This window comes from Hyla sarda, chromosome 8 (genome assembly GCF_029499605.1).
Source record: "Hyla sarda isolate aHylSar1 chromosome 8, aHylSar1.hap1, whole genome shotgun sequence".
Classification (NCBI taxonomy): Eukaryota; Metazoa; Chordata; class Amphibia; order Anura; family Hylidae; genus Hyla; species Hyla sarda.
This window is the reverse complement of record NC_079196.1, coordinates 9,254,333-9,275,694: the sequence shown is the minus strand read 5'-3', so window position 1 is coordinate 9,275,694 and position 21,362 is coordinate 9,254,333. Positions and strand designations below refer to the sequence as shown.

Below are 21,362 nucleotides of genomic sequence, written 5' to 3'. Positions count from 1 at the left end.
CAGCTGTTGCAAAACCACAACTTCCAGCATGCCCGGACAGCCGTTGGCTGTCCGGGCATGCTGAGTGTTGTAGTTTTGCAACAGCTGGAGAGCCGTAGGTTGAAGATCACTGCTCTATGAACACTGCACTGATACATTGTAACAAACTCTCAGGAGTGAGAAGGATTTGTGCTCCTACTGATGTGTTCAGCCCATGAACATCACACATGACACATAATACATCATACATCACACATAATACATCATACATAGTACATCACAAGTAAAACATCATACATCACACATGACACATAATACATCATACATTACAGATCATACATCTCACATAACACATCACATATGATGCATTACACATGACACATCATAGATCACGCATTATACATCATACACAATACATCACACATGACATATAATACATCATAGACTACACATCATACATCACACATGACACATAAAACATCATAGATCACACATCATACATCACACATGACACATAATACATCATACATCACACATAATACATCATACATAGTACATCACACATGACATATAATACATCATAGACTACACATCATACATCACACATGACACATAATAGATCACACATCATACATCACACATGACACATAATACATCATACATCACACATAATACATCATACATAGTACATCACACCTAAAACATCATAGATCACACATCATACATCACACATGACACATAATAGATCACACATCATACATCACACATGACACATAATACATCATACATCACACATAATACATCATACATAGTACATCACACCTAAAACATCATACATCACACATGACACATAATATATCATAGATCACAAATCACACATGACACATAATACATCATAGACCAAACATCCTACATCACACATGACATATAATACATCATAGACCACACATCATACATCACACATGACACATAATACATCATACAAAATACATCACACGTAAACCATCATACATCACACATGACACATAATACATCATAGACCAAACATCCTACATCACACATGACATATAATACATCATAGACCACACATCATACATCACACATGACACATAATACATCATACAAAATACATCACACGTAAACCATCATACATCACACATGACACATAATACATCATACATTACAGATCATACATAATACATCATAGATCACACATCATACATCACACATGACACATAATACATCATACATTACAGATCATACATCTCACATAACACATCACATATGATGCATTACACATGACACATCATAGATCACGCATTATACATCATACACAATACATCACACATGACATATAATACATCATAGACTACACATCATACATCACACATGACACATAAAACATCATAGATCACACATCATACATCACACATGACACATAATACATCATACATCACACATAATACATCATACATAGTACATCACACATGACATATAATACATCATAGACTACACATCATACATCACACATGACACATAAAACATCATAGATCACACATCATACATCACACATGACACATAATAGATCACACATCATACATCACACATGACACATAATACATCATACATCACACATAATACATCATACATAGTACATCACACCTAAAACATCATACATCACACATGACACATAATATATCATAGATCACAAATCACACATGACACATAATACATCATAGACCAAACATCCTACATCACACATGACATATAATACATCATAGACCACACATCATACATCACACATGACACATAATACATCATACAAAATACATCACACGTAAACCATCATACATCACACATGACACATAATACATCATAGACCAAACATCCTACATCACACATGACATATAATACATCATAGACCACACATCATACATCACACATGACACATAATACATCATACAAAATACATCACACGTAAACCATCATACATCACACATGACACATAATACATCATACATTAAAGATCACACATAATACATCATAGATCACACATCATACATCACACATGATACATAATACATCACACGTAAAACATTATACATCACACATGAAACATAATACATCATACATTAAAGATCACACATAATACATCATACATTACAGATCATACATCTCACATAACACATCACATCACATAGATCACGCTTTTATGTATCATACATAATGCATCACATATGACACATAATACATCATAGACCACACATCATACATCACACATGACACATAATACATCATAGACCAAACATTATACATAATACATCACATGACACATAATAAATACATCATAGACCACACATCATAAATTACAGATCATACATCTCACATAACACATGACATATCACATATCGTACATCACACACAACACATCATGGGTCACACAACACATTATAGACCACGCATCACACATAATACAACACACAACAAACAGAAATCATCACATATAACACATCATACATCACAGATCACACATATAACATCACACATAATACATCATACATTAGATATAACACATAATAAATCATACATAACACATCATACATCACACATAATACATCATACATCAGATATAACACATCATACATCACACATAATACATCATACATTAGATATAACACATAATACATCACACACAACACATCATAGATCACACATGACACATAACACATCATACTTCACAGATCACACATATAACATCACACATAATACATCATACATTAGATATAACACATAATACAACACACAAACAGAAATCATCACATATAACACATCATACATCACAGATCACACATATAACATCACACATAATACATCATACATCAGATATAACACATAATAAATCATACATCAGATATAACACATCATACATCACACATAATACATCATACATCAGATATAACACATCATACATCACACACAACACATCATAGATCACACATGACACATAACACATCATACATCACAGATCACACATAATACATCAGATATAACACGATACATCATACATAATACATCACATATAACACATCATACATATACATCATACATCACACAGCATAAATAATACATCATACATCACAGGGGATATTTCTAAATAAAGCCGATGATGTGCAGGTTCCCTCCCCCCAGAATCTGTGATTCATTATTTTAGCCTGTTTTGTTTTAGGGGGAAATGGTCTCCAGATCCTGATTAGAGGCGGCAGATGATGACAGGGGCCGTAGACGCTAATCTGGTCGCTGCTTAAGAAAACACTGCGGCCCCTGTCTGCTGGCGGAGGGGCCACATCAGGAGTCAATTAATGACACAATGCAAAATACTGGGGGGGGATTTAATGGCGGCCATAGCGGGAGCGCTCAGCCGGCGGACTCTCCCAGGACTCTCATTGTTTATCAACTTCTACTAAGGCCTCATTAACATTACTGAATCATACTGTGTACTATATACAACCGTATAATACTGTGTACTATATACAACCGTATAATACTGTAACACCATATACAATCATATAATACTGTGTACTATATACAACCGTATAATACTGAGTTACTATATACAACCGTATAATACTGTGTACTATATACAACCATCTAATACTGTGTACTATATACAACCGTATAATACTGTTACTATATACAACCGTCTAATACTGTGTTACTATATACAACCGTATAATACTGTGTACTATATACAACCGTATAATACTGTGTACTATATACAACCGTATAATACTGTGTTACTATATACAACCGTATAATACTGTGTTACTATATACAACCGTATAATACTGTGTACTATATACAACCGTATAATACTGTGTTACTATATACAACCGTATAATACTGTGTTACTATATACAACCGTATAATACTGTGTACTATATACAACCGTATAATACTGTGTACTATATACAACCGTATAATACTGTGCTACTATATACAACCGTATAATATTGTGTACTATATACAACCGTATAATACTGTGTACTATATACAACCGTATAATACTGTGTAATATATACAACCGTATAATACTGTGTACTATATACAACCGTATAATACTGTGTACTATATACAACCGTATAATACTGTGTACTATATACAACCGTATAATACTGTGTACTATATACAACCATATAATAATGTGTTACTATATACAACCGTATAATACTGTAACACCATATACAATCATATAATACTGTGTATCTATATACAACCGTATAATACTGTAACACCATATACAATCATATAATACTGTAACACCATATACAATCATATAATACTGTGTATCTATATACAATCATATAATACTGTGTACTATATACAACCGTATAATACTGTGTACTATATACAACCGTATTGTTACGCCTAGCGCTCCGGGCCCCCGCTCCTCCCCGGAGCGCTCACGGCGTCTTTCTCCCTGCAGCTCCCCGGTCAGTCCCGCTGACCGGGAGCGCTGCTCTGTCATGGCCGTTGGGGATGCGATTCGCACAGCGGGACGCGCCCGCTCGCGAATCGCATCCCAGGTCACTTACCCGTTCCCGTCCCCTGCTGTCATGTGCTGGCGCGCGCGGCTCCGCTCTCTAGGGCGCGCGCGCGCCAGCTCCCTGAGACTTAAAGGGCCAGTGCACCAATGATTGGTGCCTGGCCCAATTAGCTTAATTGGCTTCCACCTGGTCCCTGACTATATCTAACCTCCTCCCATGCACTTCCTGGCCGGATCTTGTTGCCCTTGTGCCTAGTGAAAGCGTTTTGTGTGTTTAAAGCCTGTGTACCAGAACTTCTGCTATCCACCCTGACTACGAACCTTGCCGCCTGCCCCCGACCTTCTGCTACGTCCGACTTTGCTTCTGCCTACTCCCTTGTACCTCGCCTATCTTCAGCAGTCAGAGAGGTTGAGCCGTTGCTAGTGGATACGACCTGGTCACTACCGCCGCAGCAAGACCATCCCGCTTTGCGGCGGGCTCTGGTGAAAACCTGTAGTGGCTTAGAACCGGTCCACTAGCGCGGTCCTCGCCATCCCTCTCTGGCACAGAGGATCCACTACCTGCCAGCCGGCATCGTGACAGTAGATCCGGCCATGGATCCCGCTGAAGTTCCTCTGCCAGTTGTCGCTGACCTCCCTACGCTGGTCGCCCAGCAAGCTCGTCAGATTGCCCAACAAGATCACCAGCTGTCGTACTTGACCACCATGACACAGCAACTCCAGTCACAACTACAGCAAGTACAGTCACAGCTACAGCAGCAACAACCATCTCCTCCGCCAGCTCCTGCACCCCTTCCGCAGCGAGTGGCCACTCCTAGCCTCCGCCTGTCCTTGCCGGACAAATTTAATGGGGACTCTAAGTTTTGCCGTGGCTTTCTTTCGCAATGTTCCCTGCACTTGGAGATGATGTCGGACCAGTTTCCTACTGAAAGGTCTAAGGTGGCTTTCGTAGTCAGCCTTCTGTCTGGAAAAGCCCTGTCATGGGCCACACCGCTCTGGGACCGCAATGACCCCGTCACTGCCTCTGTACACTCCTTCTTCTCGGAAATTCGAAGTGTCTTTGAGGAACCTGCCCGAGCCTCTTCTGCTGAGACTGCCCTGCTGAACCTGGTCCAGGGTAATTCTTCCGTTGGCGAGTACGCCATACAATTCCGTACTCTTGCTTCTGAACTATCCTGGAATAATGAGGCTCTCTGCGCGACCTTTAAAAAAGGCCTATCCAGCAACATTAAAGATGTTCTGGCCGCACGAGAGACTCCTGCTAATCTACATGAACTCATTCATCTTGCCACTCGCATTGACATGCGTTTTTCTGAGAGGCATCAAGAGCTCCGCCAGGAAAAAGACTTAGATCTCTGGACACCTCTCCCACAGTCTCCACTGCAATCTGCGCCTAGGCCTCCCGCCGAGGAGGCCATGCAAGTGGATCGGTCTCGCCTGACCCTGGAAGAGAGGAATCGCCGTAAGGAAGAGAATCTTTGTCTGTACTGTGCCAGTACTGAACATTTTTTGGTGGATTGCCCAATCCGTCCTCCACGTCTGGGAAACGCACGCTCGCACTCAGCTCTCGTGGGTGTGGCGTCTCTTGATGCTAAGTCGGCTTCTCCACGTCTCACGGTGCCTGTTCGGATTTCTACTTCAGCCAGCTCTCCCCTCTCAGCCGTGGCCTGCCTGGACTCTGGAGCTTCTGGGAATTTTATTCGGGAGTCCTTAGTGAATAAATTCCGCATTCCGGTGACCCGTCTTGTCAAGCCACTCCACATTTCCGCGGTCAACGGAGCCAGGTTGGATTGCACCGTGCGTTACCGCACGGAGCCCCTCCTAATGTGCATCGGACCTCATCACGAGGAAATTGTATTTTTTGTCCTTCCTAATTGCACTTCTGAAGTTCTCCTTGGACTACCCTGGCTTCAACACCATTCCCCAACCCTGGATTGGTCCACTGGGGAGATCAAGAGTTGGGGTCCCTCTTGTTCCAAGGACTGCCTTCAACCGGTTCCCAGTACTCCCTGCCGTGACCCTGTGGTTCCTCCTGTATCCGGTCCCCCTAAGGTCATTAAGGACTCTGCCTGCCACAGGAAATGCCTCTCCCCCCCTCCCAGTCCCATCAGGCAAGCCTCTGTGTCCCCTCATGGCCCTCGTCCTGGTGTCACACTGCCCCGTGCCAGGTCTCGCCCTCTGCCCTCTCTCCCCATTCCTACTCCTGCTGTTCTGCCTGCCGTTGAGGAATCCCTCCATCCTTTCCCGGTGTCCTCATCCCAGGGGAGGCAGTTACCAGACAAAGAGAAGGGGAGACCTAAGGGGGGGGGGTACTGTTACGCCTAGCGCTCCGGGCCCCCGCTCCTCCCCGGAGCGCTCACGGCGTCTTTCTCCCTGCAGCTCCCCGGTCAGTCCCGCTGACCGGGAGCGCTGCTCTGTCATGGCCGTTGGGGATGCGATTCGCACAGCGGGACGCGCCCGCTCGCGAATCGCATCCCAGGTCACTTACCCGTTCCCGTCCCCTGCTGTCATGTGCTGGCGCGCGCGGCTCCGCTCTCTAGGGCGCGCGCGCGCCAGCTCCCTGAGACTTAAAGGGCCAGTGCACCAATGATTGGTGCCTGGCCCAATTAGCTTAATTGGCTTCCACCTGGTCCCTGACTATATCTAACCTCCTCCCATGCACTTCCTGGCCGGATCTTGTTGCCCTTGTGCCAGTGAAAGCGTTTTGTGTGTTTAAAGCCTGTGTACCAGAACTTCTGCTATCCACCCTGACTACGAACCTTGCCGCCTGCCCCCGACCTTCTGCTACGTCCGACTTTGCTTCTGCCTACTCCCTTGTACCTCGCCTATCTTCAGCAGTCAGAGAGGTTGAGCCGTTGCTAGTGGATACGACCTGGTCACTACCGCCGCAGCAAGACCATCCCGCTTTGCGGCGGGCTCTGGTGAAAACCTGTAGTGGCTTAGAACCGGTCCACTAGCGCGGTCCTCGCCATCCCTCTCTGGCACAGAGGATCCACTACCTGCCAGCCGGCATCGTGACACGTATAATACTGTGTTACTATATACAATCATATAATACTGTGTATCTATATACAATCATGTAATACTGTGTATCTATATACAATCATATAATACTGTGTACTATATACAACCGTATAATACTGTGTATCTATATACAACCGTATAATACTGTGTTACTATATACAATCATATAATACCGTGTATCTATATACAATCATATAATACTGTGTATCTATATACAACCGTATAATACTGTGTATCTATATACAACCGTATAATACTGTAACACCATATACAATCATATAATACTGTGTATCTATATACAATCATATAATACTGTGTACTATATACAACCGTATAATACTGTGTACTATATACAATCTTATAATACTGTGTATCTATATACAATCATATAATACTGTGTATCTATATACAACCATATAATACTGTGTATCTATATACAACCGTATAATACTGTGTACTATATACAATCTTATAATACTGTGTATCTATATACAATCATATAATACTGTGTATCTATATACAACCATATAATACTGTGTATCTATATACAACCGTATAATACTGTAACACCATATACAATCATATAATACTGTGTATCTATATACAACCGTATAATACTGTAACACCATATACAATCATATAATACTGTGTATCTATATACAATCATATAATACTGTGTTACTATATACAACCGTATAATACTGTGTACTATATACAACCGTATAATACTGTGTTACTATATACAATCATATAATACTGTGTATCTATATACAATCATATAATACTGTGTATCTATATACAATCATATAATACTGTGTACTATATACAACCGTATAATACTGTGTATCTATATACAACCGTATAATACTGTGTTACTATGTACAATCATATAATACTGTGTATCTATATACAATCATATAATACTGTGTATCTATATACAACCGTATAATACTGTGTATCTATATACAACCGTATAATACTGTGTACTATATACAATCATATAATACTGTGTATCTATATACAATCATATAATACTGTGTATCTATATACAACCATATAATACTGTGTATCTATATACAACCGTATAATACTGTAACACCATATACAATCATATAATACTGTGTACTATATACAACCGTATAATACTGTGTACTATATACAACCGTATAATACTGTAACACCATATACAATCATATAATACTGTGTATCTATATACAATCATATAATACTGTGTACTATATACAACCGTATAATACTGTGTACTATATACAACCGTATAATACTGTGTACTATATACAACCGTATAATACTGTGTACTATATACAACCGTATAATACTGTGTACTATATACAATCATATAATACTGTGTATCTATATACAATCATATAATAATGTGTATCTATATACAACCGTATAATACTGTGTATCTATATACAACCGTATAATACTGTAACACCATATACAATCATATAATACTGTGTATCTATATACAACCGTATAATACTGTAACACCATATACAATCATATAATACTGTGTATCTATATACAATCATATAATACTGTGTACTATATACAACTGTATTATACTGTGTATCTATATACAACCGTATAATACTGTGTACTATATACAACCGTATAATACTGTAACACCATATACAATCATATAATACTGTGTATCTATATACAATCATATAATACTGTGTTACTATATACAACCGTATAATACTGTGTTACTATATACAACCGTATAATACTGTGTACTACATACAACCGTATAATACTGTGTACTATATACAACCGTATAATACTGTGTACTATATACAACCGTATAATACTGTGTTACTATATACAACCGTATAATACTGTGTTACTATATACAACCGTCTAATACTGTGTATCTATATACATACGTATAATACTGTGTTACTATATACAACCATATAATACTGTGTTACTATATACAACCGTATTTACTGTAAGTTCGCTCATCTCTAACGGTATAATACCATATATCACTGTGCGCCACTATATGATACTGTATGTTATTTCATATCACTGTATATTACGGTATGATACCATATATTACTGTGATACTGTATGTTATTTCATATCACTGTATATTACGGTATAATACCATATATTACTGTGGGTCACTATATGATACTGTATGTTATTTCATATCACTGTATATTACGGTATAATACCATATATTACTGTGGGTCACTATATGATACTGTATGTTATTTCATATCACTGTATATTACGGTATAATACCATATATTACTGTGGGTCACTATATGATACTGTATGTTATTAAATATCACTGTATATTACGGTATAATACCATATATTACTGTGTGCCACTATATGATACTGTATGTTATTTCATATCACTGTATATTACGGTATGATACCATATATCACTGTGGGCCACTATATGATACTGTATGTTATTTCATATCACTGTATATTACGGTATAATACCATATATTACTGTGGGTCACTATATGATACTGTATGTTATTTCATATCACTGTATATTACGGTATAATACCATATATCACTGTGGGTCACTATATGACTCCGTTTTTTATTTCATGTCACACATTCGGGCAGGGTCCTTTTTTAAACATATTTACCCTTAGGGGGTGCTATGTGTAACTAACTGAGTCATATAAGTTGTTGCACAGGAACGTGATGCCCTGATGTATAGGAACCATCCTGCAGAGAAGACGGGGGGTGTGCGGTGGGTTAGGGGGCGCCTGGTGGGTGTTGTAGTTCTGAAGTCATGAATGACGCAGCTTCCTGGAACCTGAGAAGGTCTGCGGATTATTTCATGCGGAAACCTGATCTGCGCCGGGATCAGAGGCGATCTCATTCGGAGTCATCTTATACCAACAGAGCAGGATACGGTATATATACCTGCCGCACCCCAATGTCTATACCACTGTTTCCCAACTGCGGTGCCTCCAGCTGTTGCAAAACTACAACTCCCAGCATGCCCAGACAGCCTTTGGCTGTCTGGGCATGCTGGGAGTTGTAGTTTTGCAACAGCTGGAGGCACCCCGGTTGGGAAACACTGGTCTATACACACCATAGGGTGATATAAAATACACCGCCATCCGTCCTGTCTACATTTCATCACAGTGGAGACACTTACCGTCCATAGGCGTCAGGTAGTCATGGAGGTGACCTGCGCTCCCTGCAGCCCCGGTCTGTAACAGGAGCTCGCCATAGGGGCTGGGGTGACCGGTCAGCAGCGCCATCTGGTGGTAGTAGTCCGCAGGGTTGACGCCAGGTGGCGGGGGTGCCAGGCCAAAGATGCCCCTTTCTTTTAAGTGCTCGTGGGCGGCTGTAGGGGGGAAAGGAGAGCAGGTTACACCAGGGATCATCACGCGGAAACATTTTGGGAGGTCAATGAGCGGAGGCTGGGAGTGTTTGTCCAGACGAAGGCCGGGGGAGGGGTTGTTGGGTACACGCCGGATAATATCTCTGCTTTCTTCCCAGAAATGAGGCTCTCCGCTATTTATAGAAGCTTCTGTATTGGGGACCTGACCCTGACCGATCCGTCCCTGTGACCCCCGACACAGAACGAACTAAAAAAAACATCATGACTACTACCACCAATATCCTCACTATACTATAACATGGGGGTCAATGATGAATGACAAGACTCCAGGACTGGACACATTGTTGTAACATTACATATTAGATACATTAATGTGCAGAACATTATTGTTACTTTTCTACCAATGTTTGGGAACGTACACAAAAAGGATTATGGAAGATTTAAAGGGGTACTCCCGTGGAAACCTTTTTTTATTTATTTTTTTTTTAAATCAACTGGTGCCAGAAAGTTAAAAAAGGATTTGTAATTGACTTCTATTAAAAAAATCTTAATCCTTCCAGTACTTTTTAGTGGCTGTATACTACAGAGGAAATGCTTTTCTTTTTGGATTTCTCTTCTGTCACGACCACAGTGCTCTCTGCTGACACCGCTGTCCATGTCAGGAACTGTCCAGAGTAGAAGAAAATCCCCATAGCAAACCTATGCTGCTCTGGACAGTTCCTAAACTGGACAGAGGTGTCAGCAGAGAGCACTGTGGTCGTGACAGAAGAGAAATCCAAAAAGAAAAGCATTTCCTCTGTAGTATACAGCAGCTAATAAGTACTGGAAGGATTAAGATTTTGTAATAGAAGTAATTTACAAATCTGTTTAACTTTCTGACACCAATTGATAAAAAAAAAAAGTTTTACACAGGAGTACCCCTTTAAGGTATTTGTGCCTCATCTGTACCATAGTTTACACTATAAATGACGGTTTAATTCAGTGTTCCCCAACCTGTGACTGTTCAACTACAACTCCCAGCATGCCCCAATAGTCTTCAGTGCACTACATTTTCTAATCTGCGACTCTCAGTCTCTTCCAACCAGGGTGTCTCCAGCTGTTGCAAAACTACAACTCCCAGTTTGCCAACCAGTGTGTCACCAGCTACTGCAAAATTACAACTCCCAGCATGCCAGGACAGCCGAAGGCTGTCCAGGCATGCTGGGTGTTGTAGTTTTGCAACAGCTGGAGGCACACTGGTTGACAAACACTGGTCTAGCTTTTGAAAAATTACAACTCCCAGCATGCCCAGATGGCCTTTGGTGCATCCTATTCCCCAATTTGTTGCTCTCCAGATGTTGCAAAACTACAACTCCCAGCATGCACTCATAGCCTTTGGTGTATTCCCATTGGTACATCCTATTCCCCAATCTTTGACTCTCTAGGTCAGTGTTCCCCAACCAGTGTGCCTCCAGTTCTTGCAAAACTACAACTCCCAGCATGCCCAGACAGCCTTCGGCTGTCCAGGCATGCTGGGAGTTGTAGTTTTGCAACATCTAGAGGCACACTGGTTGGGAAACACTGCTCTAGCTTCTGCAAAACTACAACTCCCAGCATGCCCTGATAAACTTTGTTGCATCCCACTCATTCAGTCCTTATGAAGCATTTGAAGCATTTTACAATGTGTTCACATGTTCAGGTTTTCAGATGCAGATTTTGAATCCAAAGTCAGAAATGGAATTAAGAGGGTCATCCAGAATTGAAAAAATATATCAAATAAACACATAGCTGCACTTTTAACAAAAACAGCACCACACCTGGTTTTGTGTGGTATTACAACTCAGCTTTATTCACTTTGATGGTACTGAGTTGCAATACCACAGACAACCTGGGGACAAGAGTGGCACTGTTTCTAGAAGAAAGATGCTTTGTTTTATTCTAATACTGGATAACTCCTTTAAAAGTACATCAAGCAGGATACGGATTCGCCTGAAGTCCCATCCAAGTCTACAGGAATTGAGGGGAATCCATATTTCTGATTGCAACAAAATTCAAGTAGATTTAAAGGGGCACTCCGCCCCTTGACATCTTATCCCCTATCCAAAGGATAGGGGATAAGATGTCTGATCGTGGGGGTCCCGCTGCTGGGGACCCCCACAATATCCATACAGCACCCGGCATTCGTTTAGAGCCTCGGGTGCAGCGCCAGAGGCTTGTGACATCACGGCCGTGCCGTGCTCGTGACGTCACGGCCACGCCCCTCAATGCAAGTCTATGGGAGGGGGCGTGACGGCCGTCACGCCCCCTCCCATAGACTTGCATTGAGGGGGCATGGTCGTGACGTCACGAGCGGGGTGTAACCATGACATCACGAGCCTCCATGCACCGGATATCTGGGGTGCCGCAGCTGAGATGGTCGGGGTCCCCAGCGATCAGACATTTTATCCCCTTTACAAAGGATAGATGTCAAGGGGCGGAGTACCCCTTTAAACAAATATGCTGCCGCCAGAACGTCATCGGAGTTATGCTTTAATAGTATTCATCCATTCTTGGCTTTGGCTTCAAAAATTGCATTAAAAAAAACCTGAAGGTGCGAACTGGACCTAAGTTGGGGTTGAATGACGCCGCGGTGCGTGAACGCTCCCATTCTGCGGCGGCCGTAACGCAGGAAGCGTCTGGTTAATGTCGGATGCGCGGCGGTGATGCTGAGGAGACGCACATGGGCTGGAGATGTCTTGGACATTGCAAGTCTCGGCGTCTGGCTCCCTGAGTCCCGACACTTTTGCCAGATCCAATTATAGAAATTCTCACAGCTGCAAATCCTCAAAACTGCACCCGGAGCGCGGAGCGAGGGGGGGGGGGGGGGGACCCAGAGGAAAAATAAATAGTGTCACTCTCTGTCCAAACCCATTCAAGGAGAAAATGTTCAAGGCTGAGAACATGGAGGGAGCAGATAATGATGGGACAGGCTGGGATCGCAACGTTCAACAGAGACCAGAAACTGTATCACAAACTATGAGAGAACCTTCTGTTCCATCACATCTATGGCTGGATACATTGTTCTATGATGGAGCATTGGGGTCAGCCAGGAGAACTGATGAGATACATAAGATGGTCGGGGTCAGCCAGGAGAACTGATGAGATACATAAGATGATTGGGGTCAGCCAGGAGAACTGATGAGATACATAAGATGGTCGGGGTCAGCCAGGAGAACTGATGAGATACATAAGATGATTGGGGTCAGCCAGGAGAACTGATGAGATACATAAGATGGTTGGGGGTCAGCCAGGAGAACTGATGAGATACATAAGATGGTTGGGGTCAGCCAGGAGAACTGATGAGATACATAAGATGGTTGGGGTCAGCCAGGAGAACTGATGAGATACATAAGATGGTTGGGGTCAACCAGGAGAACTGATGAGATACACAAGATGGTCGGGGTCAGCCAGGAGAACTGATGAGATACATAAGATGGTCGGGGTCAGCCAGGAGAACTGATGAGATACATAAGATGGTTGGGGTCAGCCAGGAGAACTGATGAGATACATAAGATGGTTGGGGTCAGCCAGGAGAACTGATCAGATACATAAGATGGTCGGGGTCAGCCAGGAGAACTGATGAGATACATAAGATGGTCGGGGTCAGCCAGGAGAACTGATGAGATACATAAGATGGTCGGGGTCAGCCAGGAGAACTGATCAGATACATAAGATGGTCGGGGTCAGCCAGGAGAACTGATGAGATACATAAGATGGTTGGGGTCAGCCAGGAGAACTGATGAGATACTAGACATGTGCAATTCGGTTCGGCACGAATGTCTAAATTAACGAATTTTACCGTTTTCGTGCATTCGGACCGATCCGAATGCACGAAAACATTTTTTGAACATTCCCGAATAGCCACGATAATACGAATAGCAAAGTAACGAATACATTCGTTATTTCCCGACCATACTGCTGTAAATAACGAATGCATTCGTTATCTGTAAACGAACGTGAAGAATTCATTCTGATAACAAATATAATAAAAAGGATATAGATAGTTTGATTTTTCGGATACATTCGGTATTCGGGTACATTCGGTAAATCTTTTTATTATTTTTTTGGACTTTAGCGATCCTAAAAAATTATGGAGATACCTTTTTTATAAAAATTTCGTAGGGTATCATAAAAAAATCATAATAAAAAAGATACAGTGGTGATGGAAAAAATTGTATCTAATGAAATGTATCATTTTTATTATGAAATGTTTATTCATTTTTAAACAGGGATCAATTTATGTGAGCGGGTAAAGCACTAAAAATGTAGCCGACAATAATGAAAATGTAGTGTGTGCGTGTTTTTCACTTTTTTTAAAAACATTTTTTAGGTAGTACTACTACTCCCAGCATGGAACACACTCTTCCATGATGGGAGTAGTAGTTACCTGTACTAATTGACAGATTGCAGGGGTCCCTTGCGATCCTCTTGTATAATGTATAGATGCGCCGGCTGCTCTTCTATGGTCCCCTGCACTCACGTATATATACACATATTCATATTTCCCGCAGAGCTGTGATTGGCCAGATGGTTCCAGCCAATCACAGCTCTCTGTGAGAAATAGGAATATGTGTATATATACGGCCGTGCAGGGGACCATAGGAGAGCGGCAGCCGCATTCATACATTATACTGGAGGATCGCAGCGGGCGTCAGGAGTAATACCCGCAGTGATCTTTCCTTTACTACAAGTACTAATACTCCCAACATGGAGTACACTCTGCTACATGCTGGGAACTGTAGTACCTGTATTAATAGACAGATCGCAGCGGGTGTCAGAAGTTACACTGGCTGCCATATGTCTATTAATGCAGGTACTACAGCTCCCAGCATGGAGCAGAGTGTGCTCCATGTTGGGAGTATTAGTACCTGCAGTAAGGGACAGATCCCAGGGATGTCACTCCTCCTGACACCGCTGCGATCCTCCTGATGTGAATGTCGGGATCAGCTGTTCTCAGGGCTACAGAGCCAGGAGAACAGCTGACGCTGAGCCGTAGGTATACATCGTATATATATACTGCCCAGCAAGAACTTACAGTGAGCCTGCAATGTGTATACAGTATACATCGTATATCTACTGCCCAGCAAGAACTTACAGTGAGCTTGCAATGTGTATACAGTATACACATTGCTGGCTCACTTAACCCCTTGCTGAGCTGTGCGCTATGCGCAAGCCCAGCAAGGGAAGAGTTAACTTACACTGCTGGACAGTGTAGGTTAACCCTTTGTGCGGTATACACTATATACAGCTATCTATAGATAGCTGTATACAGTGTATACAGAAGACGAAGTCCAGCTTACTTCCCTCGAGTCCCGGGCGAGGTTCGTGTAGCTCCGCCCCCTAGTGATGACGTCATTAGGGGGCGGAGCTACAGAAGGGAACAAGGCTAATTAATCTGAAGCTCTGTTCACATTGTACGTTATGTATAATGTGAACAGACCCTTCTGGCAGTGTCTACCCAGACAGGGAGACTCCAGCTGTTGCTAAACTACAACTCCCAGCATGCCCAGACAGCCAAAGGCTGTCTGGGCATGCTGGGAGTTATAGTTTTGCACCAATTGGTGGCTCCCTGTTTGGGTAGACATTGCATCATGGGTGCTCTCCCCAGCGGACAGTGCCAAAAATGTCATAACCAATTTTTTGTGTTTTTTTCTTCTCGTTTCAGATCCGTGTATGCAGAGGATTACTGCGGATTCGATGGATTACGGCGGATTATTTATTTTTTCCTTTAATAAAATGGTTAACGAGGGCTGTGGGGGAGTGTTTTTTGAAATAAAATAATTTTTCCAATGTGTTGTGTTTTTTTTTTTTTATTGAACTTTCAAGGTTAGTAGTGGACGCTGTCTTATTGACGGAATCCATTACTAGGCCAGGGCTTAGTGCTAGCCCCAAAAACAGCTAGCGCTAACCCCCAATTATTACCCCGGTACCCACCGCCACAGGGGTGCCGGGAAGAGCCGGTACCAACAGGCCCGGAGCGTCAAAATGGCGCTCCTGGGCCTAGGCGGTAACAGGCTGGCGTTATTTAGGCTGGGGAGGGCCAGTAACAATGGTCCTCGCCCACCCTGGTAACGTCAGGCTGTTGCTGTTTGGTTGGTATCTGGCTGAGAATGAAAATACGGGGAACCCTATGCGTTTTTTTTTTAAATTTTTTTATTTAAATAAAAAAAAAAAAAACGCATAGGGTTCCCCGTATTTTCATTCTCAGCACAATACCAACCAAACAGCAACAGCCTGACGTTACCAGGGTGGCGAGGACCATTGTTACTGGCCCTCCCCAGCCTAAATAACGCCAGCCTGTTACCGCCTAGGTCCAGGAGCGCCATTTTTGACGCTCCGGGCCTGTTGGTACCGGCTCTTCCCGGCACCCCTGTGGCGGTGGGTACCGGGGTAATAATTGGGGGTTAGCGCTAGCTGTTTTTGGGGCTAGCACTAAGCCCTGGCCTAGTAATGGATTCCGTCAATAAGACAGCTTCCGCTACTAACCCTGAAAATTCAATAAAAAAAAAAACACAACACATTGGAAAAATTATTTTATTTAAAAAAACACTCCCCCACAGCCCTCGTTAACCATTTTATTAAAGGGAAAAAAAATAATCCGCCGTAATCCATCGAATCCGCAGTAATCCTCTGCATACACGGATCTGAAACGAGAAGAAAAAAAAACACAAAAAATTGGTTATGACATTTTTGGCGCTGTCCGCTGGGGAGAGCACCCATGATGCAATGTCTACCCAAACAGGGAGCCACCAATTGGTGCAAAACTACAACTCCCAGCATGCCCAGACAGCCTTTGGCTGTCTGGGCATGCTGGGAGTTGTAGTTTAGCAACAGCTGGAGTCTCCCTGTCTGGGTAGACACTGCCAGAAGGGTCTGTTCACATTATACAAAACGTACAATGTGAACAGAGCTTCAGATAAACTAGCCTTGTTCCCTTCTGTAGCTCCGCCCCCTAATGACGTCACCACTAGGGGCGGAGCTACACGAACCCGGCCCGGGACTCGAGGGAAGTAAGCTGGACTTCGTCTTCTGTATACACTGTATACAGCTATCTATAGATAGCTGTATATAGTGTATACCGCACAAAGGGTTAACCTACACTGTCCAGCAGTGTAAGTTAACTCTTCCCTTGCTGGGCTTGCGCATAGCGCACAGCTCAGCAAGGGGTTAAGTGAGCCAGCAATGTGTATACTGTATACACATTGCAAGCTCACTGTAAGTTCTTGCTGGGCAGTATATATATACGATGTATACCTACGGCTCAGCGTCAGCTGTTCTCCCGGCTCTGAAGCCCTGAGAACAGCTGATCCCGACATTCACATCAGGAGGATCGCAGCGGGTGTCAGGAGGAGTGACATCCCTGGGATCTGTCCCTTACTGCAGGTACTAATACTCCCAACATGGAGCACACTCTGCTCCATGCTGGGAGCTGTAGTACCTGCATTAATAGACATATCGCAGCGAGTGTAACTTCTGACACCCGCTGCGATCTGTCTATTAATACAGGTACTACAGTTCCCAGCATGTAGCAGAGTGTACTCCATGTTGGGAGTGGTAGTACTTGTAGTAAAGGGAAGATCACTGCGGGTATTACTCCTGACGCCCGCTGCGATCCTCCAGTATAATGTATGAATGCGGCTGCCGCTCTCCTATGGTCCCCTGCACGGCCGTATATATACACATATTCCTATTTCTCACAGAGAGCTGTGATTGGCTGGAACCATCTGGCCAATCACAGCTCTGCGGGAAATATGAATATGTGTACATATACGTGAGTGCAGGGGACCATAGAAGAGCAGCCGGCGCATCTATACATTATACAAGAGGATCGCAAGGGACCCCTGCAATCTGTCAATTAGTACAGGTAACTACTACTCCCATCATGGAAGAGTGTGTTCTATGCTGGGAGTAGTAGTACTACCTAAAAAATGTTTTTAAAAAAAGTGAAAAACACGCACACACTACATTTTCATTATTGTCGGCTACATTTTTAGTGCTTTACCCGCTCACATAAATTGATCCCTGTTTAAAAATGAATAAACATTTCATAATAAAAAAGATACATTTCATTAGATACAATTTTTTTCATCACCACTGTATCTTTTTTATTATGATTTTTTTATGATACCCTGCGAAATTTTAATAAAAAAGGTATCTCCATTATTTATTAGGATCGCTAAAGTCCAAAAAAAGACTAAAGATTTACCGAATGTACCCGAATACCGAATGTATCCGAAAAAAACAAAACGAATACCCGAATACCGAATGTATCCGAAAAATCTAAACCGAAAATATTGCCGAACCGAAATTTTTTTCCAAAACGAAAAAACGAAACGAAATTAAACGAAATTTTTTCTAGTGCACAAGTCTATGAGATACATAAGATGGTTGGGGTCAGCCAGGAGAACTGATGAGATACATAAGATGGTCGGGGTCAGCCAGGAGAACTGATGACATACATAAGATGGTCGGGGTCAGCCAGGAGAACTGATGAGATACATAAGATGGTCGGGGTCAGCCAGGAGAACTGATGAGATACATAAGATGGTCGGGGTCAGCCAGGAGAACTGATGAGATACATAAGATGGTCGGGGTCAGCCAGGAGAACTGATGAGATACATAAGATGGTCGGGGTCAGCCAGGAGAACTGATGAGATACATAAGATGGTCGGGGTCAGCCAGGAGAACTGAGGAGATACATAAGATGGTTGGGGGTCAACCAGGAGAACTGATGAGATACATAAGATGGTTGGGGTCAGCCAGGAGAACTGATGAGATACATAAGATGGTTGGGGGTCAGCCAGGAGAACTGATGAGATACATAAGATGGTTGGGGTCAGCCAGGAGAACTGATGAGATACATAAGATGGTTGGGGTCAGCCAGGAGAACTGATGAGATACATAAGATGGTTGGGGTCAACCAGGAGAACTGATGAGATACATAAGATGGTTGGGGTCAGCCAGGAGAACTGATGAGATACATAAGATGGTTGGGGGTCAACCAGGAGAACAGATGAGATACATAAGATGGTTGGGGGTCAACCAGGAGAACTGATGAGATACATAAGATGGTTGGGGTCAGCCAGGAGAACTGATGAGATACATAAGATGGTTGGGGTCAGCCAGGAGAACTGATCAGATACATAAGATGGTCGGGGTCAGCCAGGAGAACTGATCAGATACATAAGATGGTCGGGGTCAGTCAGGAGAACTGATGAGATACATAAGATGGTTGGGGTCAGCCAGGAGAACTGATGAGATACATAAGATGGTTGGGGTCAGCCAGGAGAACTGATGAGATACATAAGATGGTTGGGGGTCAGCCAGGAGAACTGATGAGATACATAAGATGGTCGGGGTCAGCCAGGAGAACTGATGAGATACATAAGATGGTTGGGGTCAGCAAGGAGAATTGATGAGATACATAAGATGGTTGGGGTCAGCCAGGAGAACTGATGAGATACATAAGATGGTCGGGGTCAGCCAGGAGAACTGATGAGATACATAAGATGGTCGGGGTCAGCCAGGAGAACTGATGAGATACATAAGATGGTTGGGGTCAGCCAGGAGAACTGATCAGATACATAAGATGGTCGGGGTCAACCAGGAGAACTGATGAGATACATAAGATGGTCGGGGTCAGCCAGGAGAACTGATGAGATACATAAGATGGTTGGGGTCAGCCAGGAGAACTGATGAGATACATAAGATGGTCGGGGTCAGCCAGGAGAACTGATGAGATACATAAGATGGTCGGGGTCAGCCAGGAGAACTGATGAGATACATAAGATGGTTGGGGTCAGCCAGGAGAACTGATGAGATACATAAGATGGTCGGGGTCAGCCAGGAGAACTGATGAGATACATAAGATGGTTGGGGGCAGTTCACACTATGTACAGCTTTAATACATATAACTACTATACATCCTGATCCTATAGAGATAACAGCAGCAGTATACGGATAGAACTGGAGGAGATGTGTATAATTACTATACATCCTGATCTCATAGAGATAGCAGCAGTATACAGATAGAGCTGGAATGAGAGGTTTATAACTACTATATATCCTAATCTCATAGAGATAGCAGCAGCAGCAATATACAGATAGAGCTGGAGGAGAGGAGTATAATTACTATATATCCTGATCTCATAGAGATAGCAGCAGCTGTATACAGATAGAGCTGGAGGAGAGGAGTATAACTGCTACAGGGGAGGAGTATAACTGCTACAGCATATATTCTTATCCCATAGAGATAGCAGCAGTATACAGATAGAGCTGGAGGGGAGGTGTATAACTACTATATATCCTGATCCCATAGAGATAGCAGCAGTATACAGATAGAGCTGGAGGGAAGGTATATAACTACTATATATATATATATATATATATATATATATATACATACAGATTCCATAGAGATAGCAGCAGTATACAGATAGAGCTGGAGGG

General features: G+C 42.7%; 1 protein-coding gene across 4 annotated transcripts in view; it reads right to left on the bottom strand.

Annotated features, from left to right (window-relative positions):
• Positions 1–21,362, bottom strand: part of GLI2 (GLI family zinc finger 2) — a 155,681-nt gene that overhangs the window by 46,599 nt on the left and 87,720 nt on the right. For all 4 annotated transcript variants that reach the window (XM_056534799.1, XM_056534798.1, XM_056534800.1 and 1 more), the window contains one exon: positions 10,707–10,898. In XM_056534799.1, coding sequence (XP_056390774.1) covers positions 10,707–10,898 — 192 coding nt within the window. The remainder of the gene's footprint in view (positions 1–10,706; positions 10,899–21,362) is intronic.